Source organism: Plectropomus leopardus, chromosome 2 (genome assembly GCF_008729295.1).
Source record: "Plectropomus leopardus isolate mb chromosome 2, YSFRI_Pleo_2.0, whole genome shotgun sequence".
Lineage (NCBI taxonomy): Eukaryota > Metazoa > Chordata > Actinopteri > Perciformes > Serranidae > Plectropomus > Plectropomus leopardus.
In genome coordinates this window covers 17820477-17839403 of record NC_056464.1, presented here as the reverse complement: position 1 = coordinate 17839403, position 18927 = coordinate 17820477, and the positions used below count along the sequence as shown (strand labels likewise).

General features: G+C 42.9%; 1 protein-coding gene across 1 annotated transcript in view; it reads right to left on the bottom strand.

Moving 5' to 3' along the window:
* Positions 1-616: 616 nt before the first annotated feature.
* The window catches only part of LOC121955271 (nuclear receptor coactivator 3-like), a 41474-nt gene continuing 23163 nt past the window's right edge, over positions 617-18927 (bottom strand). The window contains 20 exon segments of the mRNA XM_042503139.1: positions 617-2343; positions 2793-3027; positions 3218-3410; positions 3504-3774; positions 4704-4850; positions 5854-6225; positions 8471-8642; positions 8782-8899; positions 9782-9904; positions 9907-9993; positions 10250-10489; positions 10674-10797; positions 11582-12561; positions 13468-14063; positions 14190-14337; positions 15818-15961; positions 16338-16424; positions 16684-16875; positions 17486-17660; positions 17884-17984. Of these exon segments, the coding sequence (XP_042359073.1) occupies positions 2332-2343; positions 2793-3027; positions 3218-3410; positions 3504-3774; positions 4704-4850; positions 5854-6225; positions 8471-8642; positions 8782-8899; positions 9782-9904; positions 9907-9993; positions 10250-10489; positions 10674-10797; positions 11582-12561; positions 13468-14063; positions 14190-14337; positions 15818-15961; positions 16338-16424; positions 16684-16875; positions 17486-17660; positions 17884-17984 (4517 nt within the window). The 3' untranslated portion in view covers positions 617-2331.

Genomic DNA, 18927 nt, shown 5'->3' with positions numbered 1-18927 from the left:
ATTCTATTCTATGTCTCTAGACCAAATTGTTTGGTAACTAACTGTTTAATAATTGCTAAGAACACTGTACTTTAACTTATGTTGAATTTTGTATACAGGACACAGGACAGGTATACAGGACTTAATATGGAGTATTTTTAATGTGTGGTGCCACTGAATTTCCTTAAGTAAAAGATCCCAATCTTTTTCTACTACTTTGACTCAGTGTATCACATCTCTATTTATATCTGTTTCAATCACTACTCTCCAATACAGGACACTTGTGCCTGTGTGAAAACTGTTAGGAGTTAATGCATCACACACTGTTTGGGCTATATGGAAGCTTAAATAGGCAATTGAATTGAAGTTTTCTACTCTCCAATATAATTAGCAGGGTCCAACAAATCTAATTAAAACAGTTTTCTTTCTGATCTGAAGGCAGGAATGGATAAATTCTGCATGAGCATTGTGCTATAACCTGACAGCAGCAGCCTCATCAGCTTTGTTTGATCAAAGTGATTATTTCGTCAGTGCAACAGACTGGCTGATATTTACTGTTACTAGAGTCAGACTGAGGAAATTGCAGTCAACATCAGAAGATAATCAGAGAAGATTATCCAGAAAACCGGAGTCAAAAGTGTTTAAATAGAAATTTGTATTTACATCAATATCAACATCAACAGAAAAAAAATCTGTAATATACATACTGTAAAATGACAGCTTATCTTACCTCCAAACAAAGAAAAACAAAAACAAACCAAATGATCTCTTGCCTCTTTTTGCACTTCATTCAAATTACAAAGTTTCTGTTTCCTGAAGTAACAAAATCTGGACATAAAATTAAGTCGTTTTCCTGAAATATAGAAGAGATATTGATATGTCTTGAAGAGGATTTCATTCCATTGGCATTTCTCTTTCACAGCAAAACATGCTTTGTTTTTTTCTGGATGTAGAAACGTTCTGCCCTGGGATTCAGAGTTTCCAGTCCTCTTCGCACTGACAGCTTCCCACTGTGGAACAACTCAGCCCCATGCTCCTTATGCTTACAGTACAAAACCATCAAATGTTACAGATCTGTGATATGTACCCATTTACCATCAGACTAATATAACGCATATCATAAAAAATGTACACCAGAGAGCTCAGAAACTATACAGAGATGTGGAAAAATATCTTTGGATTGCGCATGTTGAGAAGGTAGATTCAGCGAGTTGATAATAACAGTCAAAATAAGATGGTGTAAATAAGAATACACTTGACACATAACTGGTGGGAGGGGGAGAACACTGCAAGGACTTGTTGGTACAAGGAGGAGTTCACTGTACGGCAGACAAAACCCGTACAGCTCCCATTAACAAAATCCTATTTCATAAAATCGACAGTCCTGACAGAGTTCACTTCTGCCACTTTCCAATAAAACCTCTGACAGTGTGAAAGCTCAAACCTTCAACTCATCAGATCCTCGTCACAAGTAAAAGTGCCTCGCCAAAACATGAAATACATGAGTTATCTGAAAATTTAAAAAAAAAAAAAATACAGCATTCGGAAAATGACAAAGGAGGGAGGGAAACCCCAAACACACTTGCAATATTTGCAAGGGCATTAAAAAATAAAAAGCAAATCAACCAAATCAGTAATGACCTATGGGACACAAAAATACAACCAGGTCTCATACTTTGTGCAATAATGGGCCTTTAAAAAGCATGTTTGATATATTTTGTATTTACAATTCATATTCACAGAAGACATTTGAGACATCTAATACTGCAGTACCATTTGTTTGCTTATAACAGGTGTTATGATGCTCAGTTACAGTCTAAAGCATAGAGGCAAGAGTTATTGCTCCAATCTGCATAACAGAGTAAACTGTGCTTATAGCTTTCAATGACTTCAAGAATGAGGCGCACCCAAAGAGTAAGAAACAAAAGAAAAAACAAAAAAAAGAAAGAAACTCATTGTTGTGAAGGCATTGAATCTCTAGTAAGGCTGTAATGATGAGGAAATATTGCATCGATCGTTGTTCCACACAGAGGCCTCCAGGTAAAGTGCAGCCACAGCTCGTTGTACCATAGTCCCGTTCTGCAGCCTGGCCGTGACGCTGCCCGACAGCCCCACGTCACTCACATCAACACACACAAACAAGCGCTCATCCACATACACTGATATTTTGGGTTTGTCCTTGTAGTCCACTTCTTCCAGGATGAGCAGCATGTTTTGCCGAGTGTCCTGCATCATGTTTTTTGCTGAAAACTCCCACGTGTGTTTGTGTGTGTGTAGGTCCAGCTTTTCTGGGGACTTAAGCCACTCCGCCACAGCTGAAAGGCGCCAGATTCTACTGTCAGCCGTAGGTCTTCAGCAATACTTCTACAGAGAGAAAAAAAAAGTAAGATTTGTGAACTCTCCTACAGGTTCTGAATTTTCCTTTGCCATGTCCATGATATCTAAAGTGTAAACCCTTTTCCACTAACATGGAATGGGATGCTATATAGTTTAGACATTCACACATGCACTCAGGAGCAACTTGCGGTTCAGTATCTTGCCCAAGGATACTTCCAACATGCAGACAAGTGAAGTTGGGGATCTAACCGCCAATCATCTTATTATTGGACAACCATAAAAAACAGTCAAAACAATATATGATCAAAACTTTGATAAATCTAAACCATTTCCAGACCTGAAAAACAGTTGTTTTCTAATTCCATTCATTTTCAATTTCAATTTTTAATTACTCTCCATGCATTACAGGACCATGGGAACCCTAGCTGACCCTCGTGTAAAGCCACTTAACTCCTATGTGTCATTATATAACCTACCTGATCAGGTCCCATTGGCATTCTGCCCATTCCCATGGGGTTCATGCCCATCTGACCTTGCATCTGGCCCTGCATCTGGCCCTGCATCTGGCCTTGCCTCTGTCCTGGCATTTGGCCCATCTGTCCTGCACCGGCCCCGCTGACAGGCCCAGGTCCACCCATGGAGTTGTTCATCATCATGGGTCCAAACTGGCCCTGGTTGCCCTGCTGAGGAAACTGTTGCTGCGGGTATGTGCTGGAAAACCAGAAAAATAACAGACGTTTTGAAACAAGTCATTTATCTCTATAACTTGTAGAAATATCACACAAGGAGAAGGATTTTTGGTGGTAATTTAACTACAAACCAACACTTGAATAAGTGGTTATTCTAAACAATTTAACTTAAAGAAGCCTGATTTTAGACTAGGAAGCCTGACACTACATACTTGTTGCGTGGCATGCCGCCCTGTGGCCAGCCTTTCATGTCTCCAGATGGGTACATGGGCCCTCCCTGTGGGTTGCCCTGCATCCCCTGCATCATGTTGTTCTGAGGAGGACCTCCCATTCGTCCTTGCATCATGTTTGCTGGTGGACTGCTACCTGGAGCCATGAATGATGGGTCCCCCTGCTGGCTCATGCCTGCAAGTACAACAACATGAGAACAGTGATGAGTGTAAAACCTGAATACCCCTCAGGACGAGCCAATACAGAGCGCTGTATTAGTCAACTCACCATAGTTACCTCCATAGTTGAAGCCCTGCTGTCCAGGTTGGTTCATAGGGGGGCCTCCCATGGGGCTGTCCATGCCTCCTGGTGCGGTGACATTTGGAGGAGGGCTGAAGCCTCTTGCTGCCCCTTGCCCCTGCCCCTGCTGTTGCTGCTGCTGCTGCTGCTGCTGCTGCTGCTGCTGCTGCATCAGCATCATCATCCTCTGCCTCCTCATCTGCATGGTCATCATCTCTCTGTTGCGCTGAGCAATCATCTGGGCGTTCAGGAAGCCAGGCTGCAAACAAACAACAAACAAATACTTAAACCTTAATTCTACAAATGACTGACATTATTATGACTATTAATAATAATCAAAATAAGGTTATTTATATAGCACTTTTAGCAACACAGTTTACAAAGTACCTTGACAAACAAATCAAAGCAGAGCAAATAAACCCCAGACGCAATATAACAATAGAAGTTAGACAATAATGCAAATCAAGGGCCAGACAAGAGTTAAGGTAGAATAAACAGGAGATTGGAGACAGACGCATTTGAAAAATACAGTAACATGATAAAGGCAGTAAACATAGAACACTGATAATAATATAATTATTAATAACAGAAGAAAAACACAACAACATCACATAGTCTATAAAAATGGGTTTTAAGAAGTGATTTAAAAGAAGTCACTGGTTTTGAGAGCCTTATCTCCTCAGGCAGGTCATTCAAAAGCTGAGGGGCCCTGATGGTAAAGACACAGTCACCTTTAGATTTAAACGTCAACTTTGGAACGGTCAAAGGAGCCTAACCTGAGGATCTAAGGCTGCGAGTTGGCTCACATGGGAACAACATTTCTGTTATGAAGCTTAGGGCCAGACCCAGACGAGCTGTAAAAGTGGTCTGTAAAATCTTAAAATCAATTCTAAAATGAACAGGGAGCCAACGAAAAGAAGCCAGGATCGGGAAGATGTGATGTCGTCTGTTAAAACCTGTGAGAAGCTGAGCTGCTGTGTTCTGAACTGGTTGGAGGTGGGAGAGTTATTTTTGATTGATTGAGAGGAGGGAGTTACAGTAATCGAGTCTGGAGAAGATGAATGTGTGAATGAATTTTTCTAGGTCAGAGTATGACAGTATGGTATTTAATTCTTGAGATGGCTCTTGATAAGAAAGTGGCAAGTAAATGAGCACTGCATTAGATGTAAAGAAGTGCTGACCACATACCTGACCCCCCATGGCTGCAGGCTGCATGCCCTGTTGCATGCCAGGCTGCATCCCAGGTTGCATGCCAGGCTGCATGCCTGAATGCATTGCAGGGTTTCCTCCGGGAGCATGTTCCATCTTCATGCCTTGTCGGGTCTGGTTCATAAACTGCCAGATGATTCAAGATAATAATTTGAATTTGTTTTGAACACAAAACAACAAAAATCTAAAATCAAAAATAAATACAAATGTTGTTTAATCAAGAAAAGTAAACAAACAAGCATAACAAAGTCTATAAGCAAACATAAATGAAGTAAATCAACCAAAAGCTATTACAAAATAAAATAATGAAGTGGGAATGTGTATTTGTAGGATTGACTGTCTGTGTGTGTGTGTGTGTGTGTGTATGTTTAAAGTGTTTGAAAGCGTGCATGTACAAAAGCATACTTATTTTCAGACACTATTTTTAATGAGAGAGAATGAGAGTAGGTTTAAAAAAGTCTAATATGATTAGTTTCAACAGTTTGGTTAATCAGACAGGACCTAAGCCTATTTTTTAAGCTCTTAAGTGAGACAGACTGGAATGCAGTTTGAATATAACTTTTCCACAGCTGAGACCTCCTGCAACAGAATTCACATAGCCCAGAACGAAAACAATGGGAGGTGTAACCCTTTTGCGTGTCTCCCTGTTATAGTTATGCACATCACAGTTGAGTTGAAAAAATACTTACAAAACAAGTCACGGAAAGCGTATAAATGAAAATAAGTTTTTGATATTTATTTTGGTAAAAAAGACTGAGCCAATTGAAGAGAAGGGCTGAGTGTTCTGCCCTACTGTTAAGTGTGGAAATTCTGCAAAACCTTTTTTGTAGAACATTAAGCTTATGGAGGTGAGTGGGATACATTTCTCCCCAAGTTATACTGCAATAAATAAGGTAATGATAAATTAAACTATAATAAAGAATTAATAGAATTTTCTGGTGAACTGAATATGACTCTTCCAGGTTTAAGTTTCATCAATCAGTATTCCAAGAAAACGAAAGACAATTAAATATGTATATATACCAGCTATTTTTTTTGAAATCATTATTTATGTTCACTATTATCGACATGCACAAAATGACCTGCTGTATTTTAATATAACACTATTGATATCTGTGTGTGTGATCACCTGCTGTCCCTGCAGTCTCTGCTGCAGCTGCAGTCGGAGAGGCTTGGTGGCAGTCATCATGCGAGGTCGCATCATGTTTGCGCGGGGGTTGCCCATGCCCCCCATTCCTGCCATGCCAGGGAAGCCTCCTGTCTGGCCCACTTGGTTCATCATGGGATTAAAGCCTCCAGAAGACTGTCCTTGCATCGTGTTGCCGCTATAACTGGGCTGCATGCCCATAGAGGAGGGCCCTGGCGGTCCAGGGTAGCCCTGGTTATACATGGGTTTCTGGTCCATGCCTAAGGAGGAGTCCGGCCCTGGAAAAGGCTCTGATGGCGGGCGCTGACCCTGACCTCGGTCCGGGCCCTGCTGGTTGCCTTCAGGTCCCTGCGTCTGGGGTACAGAGAAGTTGCATGTAATCTTAACTTTACTGCAATACCAACACAAAGCTGGATAAGAGTATTTATGTAATTAAACAACTGTCAGAGCACAGACATAAACACCTGCACAACAAGAAGCTATAAAACACTGACAAGGTAGCATTTAGTTGGGGATTGAAAGCCCAAATTCACATCACATTAAACACAATTGTCTAATTAGCTAATATAAATTAATCCTCAACTCAATATAAACTTGAATTGGGAGAGAAACAAACTGATTTAGTTTCAGGAAAACTATGGTCACATGTTACCATTTTCTGTTAACAAAAAGGAATATATGATACACTGTGTATATTAAAAGGATAGTTCATGTTTTGCTACGTTCATGGTGACCAGCGTATTAGTAAATCCTTCCACTAACATGGGAAAGTATATGGAGAAGTAAAGTTCATCTGAAGTTCTTCAACTCACTGATCCCAACATAGTGATCCCTAAAGCAGCGTTGGGCAGACTGATGCTCCTGAGGACAGTGGGCTGGAAGAGCAAAAGACACAAGCTAAGGGGAAAGTGGTGTGCATGGAGGCAGAAGAGGGATAAGCAGGCCAGCCTGCTCGCCAGGTTAAAGGCTAACAAGACCATCACTGACTACAACAAGAGAGATGCGGAATGACCCAGTGACCCATCTCTCCCTGATGGCCTGAACACAGTCTATGCCCGCATTGAGGTTTCCAACACTTCTCCCAGCACCAGGTGAGCTTCCTCTCAGTGTGTCCCCCGAGGATGTGAGGAGGTCGCTGCTGAGTCAACCCGTGCAAAGCAGCAGGCCCGGACAACATCCCGGGATGGGTTCTGAGAGATTGTGCTCAAGAACTCTCGGGGGTACTGACTAACATCTTAAACACCGCAATCTCCCAAGCTGTCATGCTGATATGCCTCTCTACCATCATCCCCCTGCCCAAAACTCAGCAGTGACATGCATGAACTACTTATCGTCAAGTGGCTCTCATCCTGATATTTATGGAATTCTTTGAACGGCTGGTTATGGCCGGCATAAAAGACACCATCCACATCAACTTGGACCCCCATTAGTATGTCTACAGGATGAACTGTTCTATATCTGATGCAGTTTCATCTGTCATCCACTCGGCTCTCACCGATCTGGAGAGCAGGGATTCCTGTCTGCTCTTCCTGAACTTCAGTTCTTCCATTAACATGATCAACCACAAACTGCTGCTGCTTGGACTGTAACCATCACTCTGAAACTGGGCCCAGACTTTTTGACAAACAGTCCACAGATTCTGTGGCGTCTCATACTTCTCCATCACTCTTAACACTGGCTCCGACCCGGTATGTGTCCTGAGCCCTCTACTGTACCTGAGCCGTCACATCGTAAAGTTTGCAGATGACACAGCTGTGGAGGGACTGATCTCCCACAATGACGAGTACAGACAGGAGGTGGAAAAACCAGAAGACTGGTGCAGAGTAAATAGCCTCTGCATCAATGTGGGGAAGACAAAGGAGATGGTTGTGGACTTTAGCAGGAGAGGTCACCCCCACAGCTTGTCTGCATCAGAGGAACAGCTGTGGAAATGGTCTCCAGTTTTAAGTATATGGGGGTGCTGCTACTGCTATGGTGCTGCTCTGTTATTCCTTTTTTTAACTTGCTGCTATGTTTTTTTTTATTACATTGCTTTCTCATATTATAGGCCTTCTTAACATTATTTTGATATAAATCTCAGGTATAATGTTATTCTAATTTTATTTACTTATTATTATGAAGTTCTAGATATTTAAGACTTTTGTGGGGTGGCATGGTGGTGTAGTGGTTAGCACTGTCGCCTCACAGCAAGAGGGCGCCAGGTTCAGACTTTGGGTGGGGGGACATGTTGACATGTTCTCCCAATATCTGCATGGTTTTTCTGAAGGTTCTCTGGCTTCCCCCCACGTGCCAAAGACTTTGAGTTTATGTTTACTGGTGACTCTAGATGGGCTGTAGGTGTGAATGTGAGCATGAGTGGTTATCTGTCTCTAAGTGTCAGCCCTACGATAAGTCTGGCAACCTGTGCAGGGTGTACCCCGGCTATCGCCCAATGACAACTGGGATAAGCGGTTATAGACCATGAGTCAATGAAGCCTTTTGTAATACTGTCACTTTATCATACGCTGCTGAACCTGAAACACAAGTTTTGTTCTTTTCATGTGTCAACATGTACAGAATGACAATAAAATGACCCTTAAACATTGAGTGAGTCTTGTACCTGGCCTACTATTTCAGGGATGCCTAGGGCTCGGTCTATCTCCTGCAGAGCAATGACATCAGTGGTATTGAGCAAAGAGTCCAGCTGATCGAGTAGTGCCCGCTCATCACTCGGCCCCTCGCTGTTGACTAGGGGCCCCAGCAGCTCCTCCAGAGGGTGCCCAAACTGGTCCCTAACACAAGAAATGATATAAATATATCATTTAAATAAATAATTTAAAGAGTAAATGGCAATCAAAGACACTATTGACGGCATCTTCTGAATTTAAGATCTCTTTAAATAAGAGGCATGAGGTTGTGCAAGAAGTTAACCTGTTTGTGTTACTCTGCGGTCTGTCCATTCCCATTCCAGAGTCTGGCCAGGAGGGGGATTGAGGTGGGTGCCCATGTCCACCAAATGGGCTCATGCCCATATTGGCTTCATTGGTACCTGTAGAGGAGAAAAAGTGTAGTGTATGATCAATATAGCGTGGAAACAGTGACTACGTTTACATACATACTGCTAATCCACTATTATTCTAAATGTGACGATAAAATGAATTTGATGCAGGTCATGTCAACAGCTTATTCTGTTTTCATATTCTGAATTAGGCCTTATTCTGAATGAAGCATTTTTTGATAAAGATGTGAGGTATGCCGATGTTATTCAAAATTTTGGGAGCATTCATTGGACATGTACACAGCGCATTCAAAATATGTCTCAACTGGGGTTTTTACCACAGTTTGCAACACACAGCCTCTTGTCTGTTTACTGTCATCTTTGTATGTTGTCATGGATGCACTGTACACAAACCAACTTTCCCATAGTTTGCAAGGCTGTTGGATAGAGATGCAAACCCAAAAGAAAAGCCCACATTTCTGGTCAGAGGGAAACAAGCCTACTTTTTTACAATTTATGAAAGACTCAGATATCAAAAGTTTTTTGAACATGCGCAAATATTGCAGCCCCAAAATTTCAAGAAGGTGCCTGAAGCGGCTCCGGTTATTCCACTTTTCCATATTTTGACACAGTAATTGACATGTTAGAGCATGTTAATTTGAGTATGCATGGCTGCTTGTAAACAGAAATATTAGTGGAACATTAATTTTCATGAGCCATGTAAACAGCTTAGTAGCAATGATTTCGATTTAGGAGTTAAAAAAATAACATTTTGTGCTTGTACACATCAATGTAGAGTCAAATAATCCACCAGTCAATTCCCCAGAAAAGGGTTTCGTTTCTAATATTTAAATTTCTTAATTAAATTAAATACTGACTAAGTACAAGCACCAAACATTCACTACTTAGTTTTATACACAGCATGTGACATACCCATATCCATGAGTTGCTGCTGCAGCATAGACCTGTTCTTTCCAGGTACACTGTTGGACCGGTTGATCATGGGTCCTCCCATTGGACCAGAGCGACCCATGCCAGGATGTCCTGGTCCACCCCAGGGCTGCCGCTGGCCCTCGGCATCCCCCAGTCCCCTGGCGCTGACATAGGAGGCCGCTGAGGCATTCCCATACCTCTGCCCATCCCTCCTGATCAACACAGAACATAAACATAGAGTGTAAGTTTGCTCATGAGCTTAGCAACATTGTGAATACTGGACCAAAAGCTTCTTAGTTATCCGTAGTTATGTTTTGTTGGTATTAGTGTTGTATTGCGTGCCTCTGCCCAACTCGGGACAAATAAAGTTATTGATGGATATCCCCATAATGTCTACTGTGCAGGACCCAAGTCGTCATAGAAAGCCAGGCTGTCTTGGTCATGCTAAGAAGTAAGTGTTTAAGTTACTTGTTGGATTGCCCCGTGGTGGACACACACTCATGCCCCCTGGAAAGCCATTCGGAACGAGCCCAGGTCGGATCGGAGCGTCCATCTTCTCCTGTTTCACCAACGAGGGACAGGGGACATTCCGTCTCCCGGCCAGGCCACCTCCTACTGCTACCTCTCCACCCATGGGCTTTGCATCCATGGACAAGGCTCTCTGATAGGCACTACGCTGAGCTGGAGGCATTGGGCCTCTCTCGCCATCTGAAACACACACAAATCAAACTTTTGGTTAGTAACTGACAGCCTATATGCCAAGGTAGCTATGACCAGTGTGTGTGTGTGTCTTAGTATTGCATACTCTTCTGTGTTTTTCAACATTAAGCAAGAACCTTTTGCTGTCCAGCTAGATCTGATCATGATACACCAACAGACTGACATGACTTACCATGTAAACTGTCAGGCATATTTCCCTGCTTGTTTCCCACTTCCTTTCCTGCTCTGGAGTCTGGTTCAGGGTAGAAGCCAGAGTTGTTTCTTGGGACTCCCAGAATTGTCTCCAGGGTCTCTGCCTGAGTAATCGAGACACGAGAATGATGAGACAAAAAGGTCGTTCTAAGAATTTTAAAGTACATCTTAAGCCTGATTTCCTGGAGGGAACTTGACACTTTTGATGAGTGTTGCTTGAAAAAATATACTGAAAACTGTGCCACTTGACACTTTCCTTTCATGTCGTGCACCTGGAAAATTTTGTTATGGCACCGACACTGTAGTATTTAGTCACACAATGTGACTGGGTCATCACGGTGGGCCTCTCTGACACATCTACTGGAGTTTCGTGTATCCCAGTCTGAGCATCATAGGTCCAAATCTGGTTGACCACATCATCAAAATGGTTGACAGACATCCGAAAATACAGACAGTGCATCTCATCATCCATGCACCAAATTTGTTGGACACTGGACATTGATTGGACATTTGATTCAAAGGATGCACTGACCACCTAATTAGAAGTCTGAAGAGACTTCTACTAAGAAAACAACTAATTGAATAAACTCACATCTCTCGATCAAAATGCAAAACGATACAAAGTAGTACAATTCTAGATACATAACAGACAGGTGTGCTAGGAATATATATATATATATATATACACAAACACACACACATATATATATATACCATTGGGGCTGGTGGATAGCATCTGATTAGCATGGAGATGACAGAAATCTTTTCCCAAGCATTTATAGAAAATGTGTGGCTCTTTACTTTCTGTCAAGCAACACTCACTCAACCTGTCATGTCCTGCAACATAAATCAAGTTGAACAAAATATAAATATAGGCAAGAGCTTTACCTCATCAGATGGCTCCAACTTGACCTTCCCATCCATGCAGTGGGGGTCAGAGCTGGTGACCCCCGCCCCCTGAGCTCCTCTCCCCTCCAGCTCCTCCAGCTTTGGCTTGATATCACCGCCTTCTTTCGAGTCATCCTTATTGAGGAGGTAGTGCAGGAGGGCGTGGGGCTTCTCCTTCTTCGGACTGTGCTGCTCCTGTTTAGGTTCTGATCCCCTGACCCCTCCAGGGGCCACAGGCTCCGGTAGCCCTGTGTCTACGCTGCTCTTCCCAGTGGCCTCAGCTGTGATGCGAGCCACATCGTCAGGAGTGTTGCCATTCTGCAGGAGCTTGTGGAGGATCTTGTGCTTCTCCTGCAGTGACTGACTCGATAAATGTCCTGTGCCGCCAGAGGAGGACACAGCGCCATGATTCCCCCCCGTGGAGGAGGACACTCCTGTTGACGAGGACGGGCTGGTGACGCCGGCCATTCCGTCTTTAGCGTCAGGCGTGGAACTGGGCCCAGAGCTTGGTGTGTGATTAGGTGGCACCAGCTCATCTGTAGGGGAGGTAAGGAGCTGCAGAAGCTTCTTGTGGCACTTGGTGTCAGGGACTCGTCGGTTGGGTTCTCCCCCGTTTGGACCCGCCTCTCTGCTGGCCTGGCTGTCTGGCTTGTCAGGAGGGCCCTCGCTTGTTGGGGTGTGTGGATGCTGCTGAGACTGCTGCTCTCCCCCGGCCCCCAGTGAGCTGCCTGGGCTCTTGGAGTCAGAGTAGGCTGGGAGGTTTGGTTTACAGGCTCCCCCTGGTGCCTGGTTGGTGGAGTTGATGCTCGGGGAGCTGTCAGGCTTGTGAGGTGGAGGAGAAGTGAGAGGGGAGGGCATCGGGTTGCCCACTCCCTCACTAATGGCTTGGAGGGCATTCAAGGAGCTGCTGGAGAAAGTAGTGCCTCCTCCTCCACCTCCAGAGTTTCCTGGATGACCTGAGCTCATAGGAGAGTTCATACCTGCAATTGACACAACCAGAGACATGTCATCCATCCATAAAGTTAATCTTACCACACAGTAAAGAAACTCTGTCAGTCTGTCTGTGTGCCTCAAGAACATTACATCGGATCTACTTAACACTTGGCGGGTGTATTGCTGGGGACTCAAGGACATGACGGGACATTTTCAATATTAAAAATATTTTAAGAAAAAAATGCAAACAGCCTCTGTGGCTCTGTGCAGCGGTGGGGGTGAGACTTCAGGGTTCTGCAGTCTAAATGAGCATGTCTTACTGAAAGGATTACATCATGTTTCTAGCTGCAAGTAGCTGATCCTTGGTGAGTTTCTCTTTGCCATACCTAGAACACTAATAACTTTACCGCCAGCGAAAAACCTTGGCTAATTAAACCCATGATCTACTTTAAAACTGCAGTGGTTATGCCAAAGCGAGCAAGAAAACACCCTCTTTGGAAATGACTACCTCCACTAAGTGTATTTCAATTGCTTTGTAGCTACCATAACCAGTAGCATATCTCTATCAGATATATGTAGTAGTACAGTGTTTTGCTCTAAAGGAGTACAGTAAAAAGTATACCAATGAGTTTCACACACAAGTGTTTTAATAGGACCTTTTGTACTTTATGTTGGGGTACAGTGAGTTTAATATTTTTCACATCTAAAGATCATAGCTATGGGGCCTAGCTGTGTTGCTCAGGACCCAAAGAAGTGCAATGTGGAGTCTGAAGTTGATTGTATGAGTGATTCTGGAGAAAGCTGCAAGCAGCAATACCACAGGCAAAACAATCAATCTGTTCCAAACAGCCATGTTCATAACGGGCACTGCACAATCACAAAAACTGTGAGTTAAGAAGTCTTTTTACATGTAATCGAAATTTTTTAAGAGTTCTACAAAGTTTCGTTCCTACCTCCAGGAGAAAAGGGGCTGGCACCCATCTTGGGGCTTCCTCGGACTCTGGGTGAACCCATAACATTGTGTGGGGGGCCATTTATCCCTGGACTGGCCTGAGGCGGGCTGGTCATTCCCATCCCGTACCCTCCACCTGCAGGTCCGCCTCCCCCTCCATGAAACTGACCCATCTGCTGATGTTGGTGCTGCTGCTGATGCATGCCATGGTGGCCCATCTGATTCATGGGCCCCATCTGGTTCATGGAGTTCATGGGGGAGTTCATTGGATGCATGGAATTCATTTGATTCATCTGATTCATTTGACCCATGTTGTTCATCTGATGCATGGAATTCATTTGATTCATCTGATGCATAGGATTCATCTGATTCATGGGATTCATTTGATTCATCTGGTTCATGGGATTCATGCGGTTGCCCCCAGTGTACGGAGGCACTCCTCTTTGTGGCATGTTGCCCTGTTCAGCCATGCTGTAGCCTCTGTTCATCCCCATTCCCCCTCCTGAGCCCATGTTCATCTGTTGGTTCGGGTTATTCACTCCCATGTTTTGGGACCTCATACCACCACCCTGGTTTCCACGATAACCATTAGGTTCCCTAGAAGGGAATACAATTACAACAAATGAAAACAGAAAAAAATCAGCGCATAAGCATAGTCTGGCAATCATCAAATTCAGGAGGGAACTTTTTTTTTGCTCGTTGCAATTGTGAAAGCATTTGTACCTTTGTAGCAAGTGTGTGGACAGAAAAGAGTGTGGCTCATTGGTGTTGGGATTCCTGCAGAGGTCACTCCTTGTCTGAGCTGTGACTGGGGTGCCATCAGAGAGCGAGAAGCGGTAAAGTGGTGTCTCTGCATGGCCATTGTGGAAAGCTAGAGTAGAAAAAAAGAGGAGTTAAAAACCTCAAAAGAGCTAATAACATGACAAAGCATTCGCACACTAACAACAAAAAAGATTTCCAAACAACTGTCAAAGTTTGTGGGAGGAACTTTAGCTGTATTTCCACACAGTTGATACAGTATATAATGAAGTTCTGTAATGTGAAAGCTGGGAATAGTCAGAACCTGTGATGTGGTCACAACACAGATCTTTTTTCCACATGACACAAAGGCATGCTAAAAAATATTGCTCAGCCTTCAGTTGCCAACACTGGTAACATAAAACTTCCATGTAGAATTCTCCACAATTAAAAACCTTCCAGTGTTTACTATCTGCAACCTTTTCATCTAAAGCTGACTGTATTAATACAGCAATTACAGCTGTCTTAAGTCATCAAAGAGGATCAGCAGCTGCCGTCTGTTAGTTGAGTAAGAAGAAGACAGATGGAACAAAACTCCAAACCACAGAGACTCTTACATTACACACTAGTTACAACAGTACTGAAAATTGAATATATATATATATTTAAAAAAATATGTTTTCTTTATACCACCCAACAGATACATTTGTGTTATTATCAGGGGTAGGTATCGGTACTTTATACCAAGGAATTAGCCAAATAACCAAGTACAAAGAAGTACAAAAAACTTTTGTATAGAAAAAAAAATAAGACTATTTGTATGGTTTCGCTCGCAACCATTTACTGCAAGTGTTCTTCCTTTTACTGCAACATATGGTGGGCACACTTCTGCTGTAGCTTCTACCCATATAGTCTGTGAGGTGGTGAGGTCGTGCTCCATGTTTTTTTTTTTTGTTTAATTGTGAAATGCAGTGACAACAAAACAAGTAAAAACAAGCACAACAACATACAAACAGTCAAGAGAGGCAAACTATGACACATACAATGAAACTTAAAAACAGCGAAACGAAACAATACAAAACAAAACAGAGATACAGCGCGTGCGTGATGTATCTATTGGCGTTGGCAGTTCAGTGTGCCGAGATGCCACCAAAATGTTTGAAAATATGGCTATACTACACACCTGTGGCATCTGGTAGCATTTAAAAAAAGGTATATAAAGAAGTACTCTATTTGTATTGGTATCACTTTAAGAGTATTGGTGTTGGTGCTGGTATCGTAACTTTTTAAATGATACCCAACCCTTTTTATACGTCATTGTGTCTTACAAATCTGGTAATGTCTCCTGCTGTACTGGAGATGACTCATTAATAGTCTGAGCCTCTTATTCATCTAGCATGGGCCATGTCGCACATACCAAACATGTCTATGAGGTGACTTGTGTTCTGCTGCATTCCTTGTATACTTTTGTGATTGCTGTATTCTTTTTGACAATGCGCACACCTGCCCTCCTGGCGTCCATAATAAGGGATCACGACTTTGCCAAAGTCTGTGAGCATGATTTCATTCTAGGTAATTACAGGTTAAAAGTTAGGAAGTGCAGAAATATGTACCATCTTGATAGTGTCGTTTGTAAGACCACGGTTGTCCTTCACTTCGATTTAGGAACATCTGCAGACAGCGCCTCACTAGGTCCTCCCACCCTGGACGCATTGTGGTGTGAAGAGAGGTGTTCTGTTCAATTTCAATCATTTTACCTGCAAAAGAAGATGCACCATTGGGATGACACAAAAGATAATGGTTAGTGATGAAGCTTAGATGTTGTGTATATGCATAATGCTGTGAATTAAGAATCTAAGATGTACATCTTTAAATATCAAGTGACATAGCTTGAAAGTTACATAGTCTTAACAGCACAAGTAATGAGTATAAGTGGGGAATTTTATAGTTGATTTTTTTAAAGAAGTACACAACACCAACTAATTCCATCAATCACAACATATACAACCTAATCTGGTTTGACTAAGGTTTTTTTTAAGTCAGTGAGGCTAACAAACATTCCAAAAGGTCATGTAACATGTACACAAAATGAATACACTTGCATCTATTAGATATGTCACAAATTAAACTTACCAGACAGTTCATGTCGTGTGCTAAACCTCTCTGTCCTCTCCACTGCAATGATGCGTCGTGCCACACAGATCATACATGACTGCAAATCTGAGTACAGAGACAAAGCATTGTGAAGTAATCACTGCTTAAGAAACTGGACATTCAAAAATCTTGGGGTTGTGGTATTATGTGCAACATTTAAGTACAAACTGATATTACAGTAGAAGTTAAATGCAAGCCAAAAAGTAACTTGGCAATCGAAATGAGTCCTACATTTCAGCTGCCTGTTAAACAGCACATGCATGATTACATGTAAATCTGTTATCACATAGGAAAGTGAATATAAACTTTTAACGAAGAGTTTTACCTTCTCCCTCCTCCATCATGGCCCGGGGCTGAGTGAGGGCAAAACACTGCATGGTCTCGTAGCGCTGGCCCCCGGGCCGCTCTTCTGACATCCCATGACTTTGACCATGAACAAAATTCACCAGCATGCGACAGTTGAAGGTGTGGCTCTTCTGCCGGGGTGCCTCTCCACCCCACGACGCCCCGTTTGGTGCTACGAAAAGAAATAGCATGACCATGACTCTGTGTTAGTATGTGTCCAAGAGCATTCAGATGTTCAGGTGTTTAATCATTTATAGATGTGTGGCTAAGTGACTTTGTTTGAGAGTTAACTTAAGTTATAACCCTTGCAAGGCAAATTAATAGGTTCCCAATTACAAACAGTTTCTGTAGAAAATGTCACAAAAATGTGCTGATAGAATTCGTTAAAACAGATGCTGTATTGTGCTCATTGTCCTCCAGTAAGTTTGCTACAAGTGATGTTATGTAGCCTGAATGTGATTTATGTGGAGTAAGTACTGCACTGAAGTGACGCATTTTCCTTATTAGATAAATGCTGTGCCATGGATCTAATTTATGCTGATGTGAGGAGTGGTTCATGTGGATTGTGAGCTGGGAAAAGTGACAAAGAAGAAACTTTAGGAAACTTTTGAGTGTTCAGTTTGTGAATGGTATTTGATGCGGCGGGAGGCAATGGAATGGATGTGATATTGGGTTAACCCCCGCTGTCAGGTCAAAGCAGTCAACCTAGAGGAAAGACTGCAGCACTAGGTCTGTGTGATCTTGAATGTGTTTGCACACACACGTATAAACCCCTGTCTCACCATTAGACTTGGGGAGATTCTTGTGAAACTCCTCGCGGTCCTCGTCATGGATGATGTTGTACACACTGGTGTTGATCAGCTCCTCCTGCTTGTACTGCAGGTACTGCGTCACGTTGTCCGACACAAATACGATGCTGCCCTCTCGGTTCACCACAAACAGAAAGCCATCCAAGGCCTGAGGAGAGCAGGGCCACAAAAATGGAGAGTTGAATGGAGACTTATATTTGAATATAACATTATATATTATATCTGGTTACCATGTCTGCCCCGCTGTACACCGGCTGAGACACTTCTATCAACTCTAAGTAAGCGGTGACAGCAAAGCACTGGTCCAGCATATGGACCAGGAGCTAATTAGTGTTTTTCTTTTGCCCCCCAGTGATTGTCCCCAAGCTGACCTGTAGGAGCAGTGGTCCCAGATGGTCCTTGTCAATGACCCCTTGACCAGTGGAGGACACATCCGCCTTCTGGACATCGTCATCACTGCAAGAGCTCTTTCCTAAGGACAGACGGAGCACATCACACCATTGATGACAAGAATGATACTTTTCTGATAGCTATCGAGACTTTTGGATTTCTTATTCGGTACTTGATCTATAATAAATTATTTCTATGGTGTGACTCAACTGAAACAGCTGTTGTTTTTTTCAACCACAGTTTATGTTATTTTATAATGTTTTCCGTGATCAGACTATGATGTACAGTTAGCTGTGGGAGCTGCTTACTTAATACAGTGAAAAAACATTTCTCTGGCCAGCAGGTGGCACCCTGAGTCACGGATGAATGATTAGCATGCCTTTCTATTTTTAAAGTCAGCATGTGTCTGAGGCTTTGTTAGATACCACTCTATATAGCAGGGCCATCTGTGGTGCGAGACACTGAGCAAGATGACAAATAATATGACACTGGATTTAATTCAATTTCTAACCAAACAAGCTGTGTGAGCAAACAGAGCTGAGAACGCAGTGGCTGGCATAAAAAAGGCAACACCAGAGAAACTGATTGCAAAGATGTGTAAACAGGGGGAGGGAAAAGGTGTGTTAAATGGACAACAGAAAAAAAAGCCAAGAAAAAAAAACAGTGGCCCTCCATCATTCCCATCATGTAACTATGGCAACCTGGCTGCATAACACTGAGGCCAGCAGTAGCCAGCTGTGACCCTCTGGGTAGATTCCAGTATGATTGCTCTCTCTCTCTCTTCCTTACCCACTTAACCTCACAGATCTAATCTCAACCAAGCTAAAACAGGTGGAAGAAGATATCCTCTTTTGCGTATCCAATCATGTCAAATCTGCAAAACGATTGGAAAATGGCCTGTGGATAGGAGCAACTCTCTGTAAGGTCTGATTTCTGAGTCACCAGTGTCATTTGTCTCCCAGGGAGAAGCATGGTTTGGCACTAACAGATACACGCTGTCACAGTGACAGCCTTGAGCCACGACC